The sequence below is a fragment of the Drosophila albomicans genome, chromosome X, assembly GCF_009650485.2.
Source record: "Drosophila albomicans strain 15112-1751.03 chromosome X, ASM965048v2, whole genome shotgun sequence".
Lineage (NCBI taxonomy): Eukaryota > Metazoa > Arthropoda > Insecta > Diptera > Drosophilidae > Drosophila > Drosophila albomicans.
Window position 1 is genome coordinate 3628308 of NC_047627.2, and position 10680 is coordinate 3638987.

At 37.4% G+C, this 10680-nt stretch overlaps 1 protein-coding gene across 1 annotated transcript; it reads left to right on the forward strand.

The window, feature by feature from the left end:
- Positions 1–691: 691 nt before the first annotated feature.
- Positions 692–3360, forward strand: LOC117570910 (nuclear hormone receptor FTZ-F1-like). The gene has a single exon (XM_034252820.2). It carries the CDS (start codon positions 1366–1368, stop codon positions 2890–2892), a length of 1527 nt encoding a protein of 508 aa, XP_034108711.1. The 5' UTR covers positions 692–1365; the 3' UTR covers positions 2893–3360.
- The last annotated feature ends 7320 nt before the right edge of the window (positions 3361–10680 follow it).

Genomic DNA, 10680 nt, shown 5'->3' on the forward strand with positions numbered 1-10680 from the left:
ATCTGACACGATCGTTTTGCAGTGCCGAAACTTGGTAGACGGAAATTGTGTGCTTAACTCGTGTTGCACAGCAGCCAACGTTGGTAGGTCGCAATGAATTGCGTTAACCACCTCAGGATTGACGGCATTTTTCAACGTTTCGGTTAGATTGTATTTGTCCGTGAAATGTATTATGTGGCGCATTTTGCTTTGAGAGAGTTGCTTGTTAACTTACATATGGAGAGAGAGTTATGCGCGCATATGAATACATAGCGACGGTCAAGCGTGAGAACGCTGACTTAGCGGTCGCTGTTATCAAGTGCGGATCATAAATCGAATGCACTTGATTATGTGCAGAAGGCACTTGGCGTTAGCGACAAAGTCGCTGCTTATGTAAACATTGTTGGCATAACAACAAAGTGTTGCAGCCTTATTTATATGTATGTATATATATACATATTTACGCATGCTACACTACTCTATTTAGATTTAACGTCAATATGGGACTATCATATGAATTGTAATTAAATTACATGGCATAAACAGATTGTCCTCCCTATAATTAGAACGGACTGCTTGGTTTGCATTTTTGCCAAGTCGTGTCTGAAGCGATTAACTGTTAACTTATATAAAAAAAATAGATATTTATATATCATTATAAAAAATGAGAGCGAATGTACTGGAGAGAATGCTCCTCAACCTACTCGATCTATGATTGCGAGGGTAGTTTGATGTTTAGCTTGTATAAGAGTCTTCGTATACTGAACATCTCATTAACATGTTCTCCTGCATGTCTTAGTCAATAATCATAAAAATAAGTGGTATTTATTGTGGGTTGTATATATCGCTCATTTTCAAGACTCGACTTGATACCTGACACCTTTCCAAGTAAACTGACGACCACACATCTGTCGCTATAGGGTAATAAGGGTTATAAACAAATATAAACATAAGGACTTGGAGTTTCTCCGCGGATTAACGCACGCTACCTGCTCTGATAGATAGGTTCAGATATAAAGAGATCATTCTCTGCAATTACACCACAGTCAATGGATAATCACTGTGCCATCAGCATCTCAGCTTAGTTGATTTTCGAACACATATTTATGAAGTGCGGAATCTGTAAGTTATTAAGTCCTATTCGTCTTAGAGTTTAAGGGTTCTTCACTCTTAAAGAGTTGTGGTTATCGGTGTCCTTCATACATCTGATGATTGTTACTTACTTATTGCTTGACTTAAGAGTCCAAACAGATTCAACTTCTTTCTTTTAGCAATACCTTTTCTTCTTTTCAAATTAATTTCTTCATTACTTAATGACTGAGAGTTGCAGTCAAACTTTCCAAGTTTTAAATTCCCGATAGATTTGGTTTTGGTTTCATTGTGAACATGGATTACTACCAAGTGGAGAATGGAACTCCAAGTTCTGCCAACTTCCTCAGCTCAACCACAACACAGTTCAGCAACTGTGACTTGCAGAGTTTTCCATCGCTTGCCATCTGCAAGGATGCAACTGCAGTTGCCAACGATCTGCCCAATCGACAAGAGCAGACTGATGCGCTTATTACCTGCTACCAAAGCTTGGAGGATGAATCCAATTCGACGAATGAATTTGATACGGCTCAATGTGGCAATCAGCAGACAGAAGGCGGCAGCTTTAGCGGTGGCGATGCCAGCAGTCCAGCATCTGGATCAGGATCAGGATCGGGCAATGGCGACTGTATGGATCTGAAGCAGCTGTTCGAGGAGCTGTGTCCCGTTTGCGGCGACAAGGTGAGCGGCTATCATTACGGCCTGCTGACGTGCGAATCGTGCAAGGGATTCTTCAAGCGGACCGTGCAAAATAAGAAGGTCTACACCTGTGTGGCAGAGCGTGCGTGCCACATCGATAAGACGCAGCGCAAGCGTTGTCCCTACTGTCGCTTCGAAAAGTGCCTCGAGGTGGGCATGAAGTTGGAGGCGGTGCGAGCGGATCGCATGCGTGGCGGTCGCAACATGTTTGGTCCCATGTACAAAAGGAATCGCGCTCGCAAGCTGCAGGCGATGAGGCAGCGACAGTTGGCGCTGCAATCGCTGCACAGTTCGCAGAATATACAAATAGCCCAGGTATCGTCATCGCCAGGATGTGGCAGCCATTCGATTGCCAGCGATAATAACAACACCGCTGAGAGGAAATTGTGCTTGGATTCGACGCGAAGTGTATCGCCAATGATTCGGGAATTTGTCGAAGCGCAGTTGATCGATGATCGCGAGTGGCAGACGCAGCTCTTTGGATTGCTGCAGAAACAGACGCATAATCAAGTGCAGGTGGATCTCTTTGAGCTGATGTGCAAAGTGCTGGATCAAAATCTGTTCTCGCAAGTCGATTGGGCGCGAAACAGCGTGTTCTTCAAACATCTCCACGTCGACGATCAAATGAAACTGCTGCAGCACTCGTGGTCCGATCTCCTTGTACTCGATCATCTGCATCATCGCATACACAACGCTCTGCCCGATGTGACGCACCTGCACAACGGTCAGGTGTTCGATCTGATGAGTCTCGGCTTGTTGGGGGTGCCCCAGTTGCGTGATTACTTCGACGAGCTGCAGCATAAGCTCATCGATCTCAAGTTCGATATGGGCGAGTATGTGTGCATGAAATTCATGATGCTGTTGAGTCCAGATTCGCGGATTAATGTTGAAAACAGCAAGATCGTCCTCGAGGGACACGAGCGTGTCCAAGCAGCTCTGCTCGATTACACCCTTCTCTGTTATCCCTCAATGAATGGCAAATTCAGCAGATTATTGACCATCATACAGGAAATCCATGCCATGGCCTCCCGTGGCGAAGAATATCTGTATGCGAAGCACTGTGCTGGCAATGCGCCAACGAGGACTCTGCTCATGGAGATGCTGCACGCCAAGCGAAAGGTGTGAAGCCACGCTGTGATCAATACAAAATTCATGTAATGCAAGCAATAAAATAAATGAAATCGTAAGAAGATCCTTACTCAAAATGGTGTCAATATGTGTATGCTATTATTTTATTTCACTTGTTCTTTATGCCTCCCCATTTTCCCATTACTCGCACTCTACACACTCATATATTTATTTTCCTCGTGTAGGGTTTCGTCATTGACATCTGTATATCCTCGCAGGTTTGATGTCCTAGGACTTTCAGGACCTCCAGCCGTGTTCCGACACACAGCACTTTGTGGCCACCAACATGTGCTTCTCGTGAATTTTGAATTAGTTCTTGATTGTAGTCCTAGGTGTTTGGGGTGTATTATTTTTAATTAAAACACTATTGTATTTTTTGTGTTTGAAGACCTCTATCTTCTATTCAAGCACTTAATTGAATATCTCTTGTCTTTTCAACTTAAAAGGTGTATAAAACATGCCCAGTAGTTGGCTCTTATGTTTATGTAAACATTGCAACAAAGTGATGCAATGTGTATTTCATTTATTTATTGTTTCATATAATTTCAATCATATATTGGTGTCGTCTTTTTCAAATTTTAATCTTTGGAATAGTATTTGTATATTACAAATTATTTAAAATAAAATACATTTCAGGTTCACAGAGTTACAGTGGGGTGTTGATCCTTTTATTTCGTTTTTATTTAATATATGAATTTATTTTTTATAAATTATATCATAATTGTAACATATTGATATATATAATTATATGAATATTTAGTATTAATGAATTAAAATGATTTATGATATTGAGTTTTAAATGAACAAAAGAGACCTTTTTTTTATATTTGCTTTTTTAGCCTATCTTTATGTACTACCTGTTGTTTCTTATTTCGTATTTGAATAGTTATGTTATCATTTAATCCTATATCTAATACGTCGTAAGGACCTTCGTATCTATTATCTAACTTATGACCTGTTTCGTTTTTAAGCAATACTTTATCTCCTATTTTTAAATCAAAATTATTTATGTTCCTATCGTATCTTAATGTTCTATCTGCTTTTGCTTTTTCTAACATTCTTCTAGCTCTATTGTATGACATTTCTAGTCTGCATTTTAGTTCTTTGGAATAGTCTTCTACGTTGTATATTGGGTCTATCTTGTTTATTTTACTGAAATCTTTAAATTGTCTGGGTAATCTGTCAAATACTAGTTCAATAGTCATGAACTATTGAGGGTGTTGTATTGAAACAATAAGTGAAATATGGTAACCAAATGTCCCAATCACTTTTGTCAACTGATATATACGAACGTACATGTATATGTATATTCATTGAAAGTTCGGTGGCTTCTTTCTATTGTTCCTAGAGTTTGATGATGGTGAGCGCTAGATGTTAGATTTTCTATTTATTGCATTGCATTTATTTAGAGTTCATTGTTGTTCACTTTTCCCTTGAAATTTTGACAGGCTCCGAACACTTAGTCACGGTCGCCATGTAATAATATGTTTTCATTTAGTAGGCAAGACAGCACGTCAGTGCTCTTCTGTATTCGATTCTTAATTGTTCTTTATTTAAAATCATTCTGGGGACTTAGCCTAAGTACATAATATGCGAATGCTACAGCGCTGCCGTTGGCAGCGGCAGAAGAGTAGCTGAACATATAAATTAACAAACTGGGTAGTTTCGTTTTTTAAAAAAAGCAAGTGTTTTTTTATTGAAGGTTTGATTAGAACTAAATCTTAAACAATCTACATTATGTTAAGAAACCGCTGCTGCTGCTGCCGCCGCTGTTGCCGTTGTCGCTGCCGTTGTCGCTGTAGCCGCTGGTGTCGGGTGTCCCTTGGAGTTGCGCGTGGTGCGCGCAATGCATCTTGGTTGAGGTGCTGATCCAGCGATCCCACGGATGGGCGGAAAAGTCTGGGCATTGCACTTGTGGAGTTGCGTAAATGTTGTTGGAGTAAAAGTGCCGACGCAGCGCACGTGTCGTCGGGCATGGGAAAGGTTCATGGCAACCGACTTTGTGGTGGACATGAACTCGTAGAATGTCTGGCCTTAACTTATATACACATGTATAGTCGCATGCTACAATATATTTGATTATGGTTCTACTGTATTTACGACATTTGCGGTATTATCGTCCGCTTTGGACTGTGTGCCTTCCATTATGAAAAGATTAAGACATAGACATGTCTTGAATAATTGACAATTATTATCTTATTTTGTCGTGCTCATATTAAAACTCCATATCATTTCCCTAATTAACGAATGAATTCATTATACTCAGTTTACATAAGTTGCAAATTATCAAGTTTACAATGTTTTTACTTATATTAAGTTTACTACTGAGTATAATGTGTTAATAATGAGAATGTGCCCTAGCGTGTTAGTATTGTTGTTTTGTTGCAGCGGAAACCGCATTGGCAACATTAATTATATTGAGGCAGTTGGAGCTATGGCTTTTAAAGCAGCTCGTCGCTTTACTTCGCACCGCGAAGTTGAAGGTTGAGGGCTGCAAGGCGCTCCTTGTAGCGCTGTCGGTCTTCCTCGTTGGTTGCCGTCTTCAGCAACTCGATGTTCAGTCTTCTTATGCTGAGTAGTTTTAACCGGCAGCCACCTCGCTTCTTCTTAGGTGGCTGCTCCCTCGCTGCTGTCCTTGCATTGTATTCTTCGATAGTCAAATTCTTTGGTCCCGCGGCTGGATCTGCCTCTATTGCCTCTTGAAGGCTTGGCAGGTCCCTTTGCTCGACAGGAGCAGGGTGTTGAAATGTTGGTGTACTCGTCATTCGCTAGTGTAGCTCGTCCGCTACTCCTACGTTGCTATAGTGTGCGGATGTGCACACCATAGTTTTGTTAACTTTTCTTTTTTCACTTTTTATTATTATCTCAGAACCGTTCTTTATATAAATCAAATTAGAGACTAAAAACTAATTCTGAAGCTAGCTCAATATAAAGCTGTGAGTTTCAGCAGGGGCGTTGACAGCGCTGCTTCTGGTTGGCGAATTGGGTGCATTGCTCGATCTTCTTGAAATACCTTGCAACTTCATGTGGCAGATGTTTTGGGCAACTTGGTTTTGGATATTCTTGGAATATTGAAGGTGCAGAAAGTTGGTCAGACGCTGAGTCTGCATATTGGACTTGTGGGATTCGCATTTCGTAATGATTTAAGTTTCGTAATATTTTGAGTGTTAACTTATATAAATTAACAAATCGTCATTTTTGATTTGTAAAAAAAACAATTTGCTCTTATTTGTGCAGTTCTTAGTCATTGCTTTTACTGCGTGCTGGGTGGAATAACTTCTGGCTAACTCTAAAGTTAACCCGTCAGTTATATATGCATTTTCCAACGTCTTCGTCACTTGCTCAATCTCTGTTACATATTGATTGGCAGTTTTATTGCGCTGCTGTAGGTTCATCAGTTTTGCTGATAATACTGCTACAGTTTCGCCTTTGACATTGTTTTGTAGTCTGGAGATGACTTCAGCTATTGTAGTCTCATTCCCGACTAAATTTCTAGCAACACCTTTTAGCTTTGTCTTTATCATCGACACAGCTAATTGTTCGTGTTCGCCTTTTATTGAGTCCACAATGTTTAATGCATCAAGAAAACTTGTTAAGTTTTCGGCTTTACCATCGAAAACTGGTATAAGCTTTGATGTCGTGTTGATGAACTCAATATTCGATTGGGCCATTGTGATTGTTTTGCGTTCTATTACACTTGAATGTGTATCAGAATCCGAATCTACAGTGGACATTAGAATGGCTGGGATGGTAAGATTTGCCAAGTCTTGTTCTTGGACTTGTATATCTTCTTCTCTACTAGCCTCAAATTTTACTGGTGTATTCAGAATAGACGGCACAGTTAGATTAAGATTATGTTTCTCTTTTATACTTTGCAGATTATTTCTTAATCTTGTCAATAACCTCGACGTTTCTGACCAATGTTGATCGGTTAATACGTCTTTATGATTATATATTAATATTCGAGCTTCATTGAAGCAGACGATTAGATTATTGCATGTCTGTCTACTGTGTCTTTATGAGTTTGTCTATTCTGCGTTAAGCATTTGTATGCTTTTTCAAATCTGATTTTTATATTAAGGATTCGTTCAGAAAGTTCTGACCATTCCATAATATGGGCTAGCAAGCTGTTTCTATACGAGGTTTAATACTTGAATACCTCGTAGTTAATTTCTTCCGACTTCTCGTTAAATACTGTCATAATTTCTATGCCAGGTATTAACATCAATAATTGAGCCTTTTCTTTATTAGACAGGCCAATGAAAGGCGAGAAATCTAGATCATATGTTCTCATATATATGCGTTCGAAATTACATATATACGTAGGGCTATATGATACTAGGAATTTAACTCTTTCTACTAATTCTGGGTCTCTAGATAAGACTTGTTTTAAGTTTCTTTTAATGGTTTTTGCCATTATTGTTTATTAAATGTATATACATATATTTATAATACGTATTTATAATTAGCCACTATGAGGCGCAAATTGTTTCTCTTTGTTTTCACTGTATTCTTTATTCTTTGTCCAGGTCATTTGCCTGGCTCATATATTTCTTTTTCAAGCACTTATTGTGCAATTTATACAGCTTGAAAAAACAATTTGCGCACATTACAATGGTTATTATAATTAACAGAATGTTAATTAAATCTAAATCCACTGTTTGTGGCTCTACCTTATTGATAACGTCAGCAGTGGAATCCACTGTCTTAACGTCTACTATTGGGTGAATACTTAGTTTTAACTGCTAACTGATAAATTCCTGGGCCCTTTTGGGGTTTTTGATTCTCTGACTGCTTCTATTTTGTTTTTTAACATTCGTTATGCTAGTCAGAGTATCAAAAAAAAATTTTGAAAAGTAAATTATTTTTATTTTTTTTTATAGCATTTATTTAACTGAACTGAAAACTTTTTCATTTTAAAATTTATTATTATTATTATTATTTCAGTTTTTATTTTCGCCACATGTGTATTTGCATGTGTATTCACAGCCAGGATTGTCAAAAGCACCCTTACAATCTGCTGGGCATTTTGGCTTTCTGGCTTCTATTAGGTCTTTCTTATTTTTATATGCTTCTAATTCTCTATATGTGGACTCTAATTCTTGTCTTAGAGCCACATTTTCTTCCCAGGAAACTGTTTCAGTCACTGAGGTATATAATTGTTTATTCAATTTCTTAATTTTTAAATTGAGGAAGTTCTTTTGACCTCCTCTTTTATTTTTCTTATTATTATTCTTAGGCATTTATAATTTTTTCATTTAAAAAATTATTTGCCCTTTTTTTTTTTTGTTAAGTTTCTCTTAATTAGTTATGTTTAGTGGTACATATTTCCCTATCTTTAAAAAAAAAAGAGAAAACCCGCAGCTAGAAACTGCCTGGTTTGTACAATTGTTATTTATAACTATGCTTGCATCGCAGTGCAAATTAAAATTAAGTAATTTGTAGTATTTTGTTCTGCGCACTAGGTTGCGCTGCCGGCTTAATATTGTCTCTTCAGGCTGTCCATCGATGGTGCAAATGACGGACTGTCACTCGCACTTGTAGTATTGAAAAGATTCGACTGTGTTTGTTTAGAGTCTTTATTCGAATGCTTTTAGATTTCTTAAACTAAAGCTTGCTAGCTGTCGGCGCAGCGGCAGAGCAACCGTTTTATATATTATATATATAAAATAAGAACGATGGTTCTTTGAATTTATAAAAAATATAAATGCGAGACGAGCTCGACTTATTTTATTGATTCCAAATTATAAACTAAACATTAATTATTATTTGATAAAGAATGAAGACACCTGTCGTACCGCTGCACCTGCTGAATCTGTAGTTGACGGTATTGCGTCTTCGCTGGTGTGGTAGTTGTTGTTGCCGTTTCCGCTAACTTTTCGAGGATCGGGTTACCGTCTGGTTCCCAGCCGTTAGTGACCGAAATATAGCTGACGCTGCACACGTGTCGTTGGTTATGCGTAACTTGCAGTTCGGTGCAACCAACTCTGGTGTTAACTTATATAACGTAACAGTATGTAAGTGTGTAGAGAGAGAGAGAGTTATGCGCGAGTTATGGTATTTGAGTCCCAATGTTGGTGAATTAATGATGAAATAAAAGCTTGAGTTTTCAAATAAGAATAAACCTTCTTGGTTGAGTTGCCTTTTTAGAATAATTCTTTATTATACAGTCGCTTAGCTTCTAGGGTACATGGGTACATGGAATAAATGAAATCGGAATCTGCATCGTAGGCAGATTTCGAAAGGCAGCCGTTGGGCTATTCCGCTTAGTCGGCAAAATAGTCCAGACGTGGATCAGCATATCCAGCGGATGTCAACAATGTTGCAATTATGTTAACATACCGAGTGACCCACATGAGATCATATATCGAATGCACTTGATTATGTGCAGAGAGACAAAGAGTGCAATTGGACATTGTTGGCATAACAACAAAGTGTTGCAGCCTTATTTATATGTATTTATGTATATGCTACACTTTCCTGTCCATGTATAATTTAGAATTAGGTAAATAACAGACTAAAGATGCAATTATGTTTTTGTCCCTAAGCTAGCTGACGGAAGAACAGTGGATCGACAACACTGTAAGTGGCATGATTGGGTTTCGGGTGTCATCAACATTGAATTGTATAAATTAAGAACAACTCTAAGAACAGTTGATAAAAAAAATAATAATTGCGAGGGAAGCTGAACGTTTTTTAATATTTGCCAGGTTGTGACGTCAAAATATGAAGTTTAGGATCAGGACAGGAAGATTTTATTCTTTCTATACGCTAGCCTTGCGGAAAAAGCATGGTTTGATTTACATATATCTGGTTTTATTTGTTATATTTTTAAAAGGAGCGGGCACGTTAATGCCAGCTCGTTGCTGAACTTGAGGAGTCAACTTTAAAAACACAAAAATTATTATCTAAAAAAACGAAAGCGAGCAATAAAAAATAATAATAAATACAAAAATTAAATATGACTAAAAAGAATAGATTTAAAATATTTAAGTTTAAAAAATGCACATCAACGTAATAGTTGATTTTTGATCTACTTAAATATAATTAATGATATGAATGTAATATTATAAGAGTGCTTTTGTAAACATATACTTATGTAAGATAAAATAAACTGTAATTTAATTGAACTACAAATACTAGGTTTAAGTCGATTTAAGTATTATTAATTTAAAAATGTTGAATATTAAATAAATATGAATTAAATTGAAATATATAAGACAACTTTGAAGTATTTTCATGGTAAAATAACAAAATTATGCGAATTAAAAATTTAAGCATTTACACTCCTGTCCAAAATTATACGACCCCTTTTAAAGATTAGTTTTGTCGCTCGTAGCTGAAAGGGAAAACGAAAAAGAGCGAAATAAACTTTGAAAAATAATAGCACAAAATGTGATATTTCTGACTCTATTTGCGTCTTCCGTTTTCAAGTAACGATAAAAAAGCACACACGCTTCAATTTAAGCTAAGCTGTTCATGTATCACCGAATCCAATTATACTCTTTGAATACTTCCAATACGCAGTCTTCCTGTTAGTTCTCCAGTTACACTATTCCGCAAGAAATCGGCGCAGTTGGTTCCCAAAGGATACTTAATCGCTTACTCGGAACTTGGCGGTGACTAAACATTTTGGTGTTGAAAATTGGAACCTTTTCGATTAACAAACTTGTATGTTATTATATTATATGCACTATACTGAATTTTATGAATATTACCCCGTAATTTGTACTAGAACCATGTGCAGAGATTTTTAATCAACGTGGCTCTCGTGTTCAATATAAA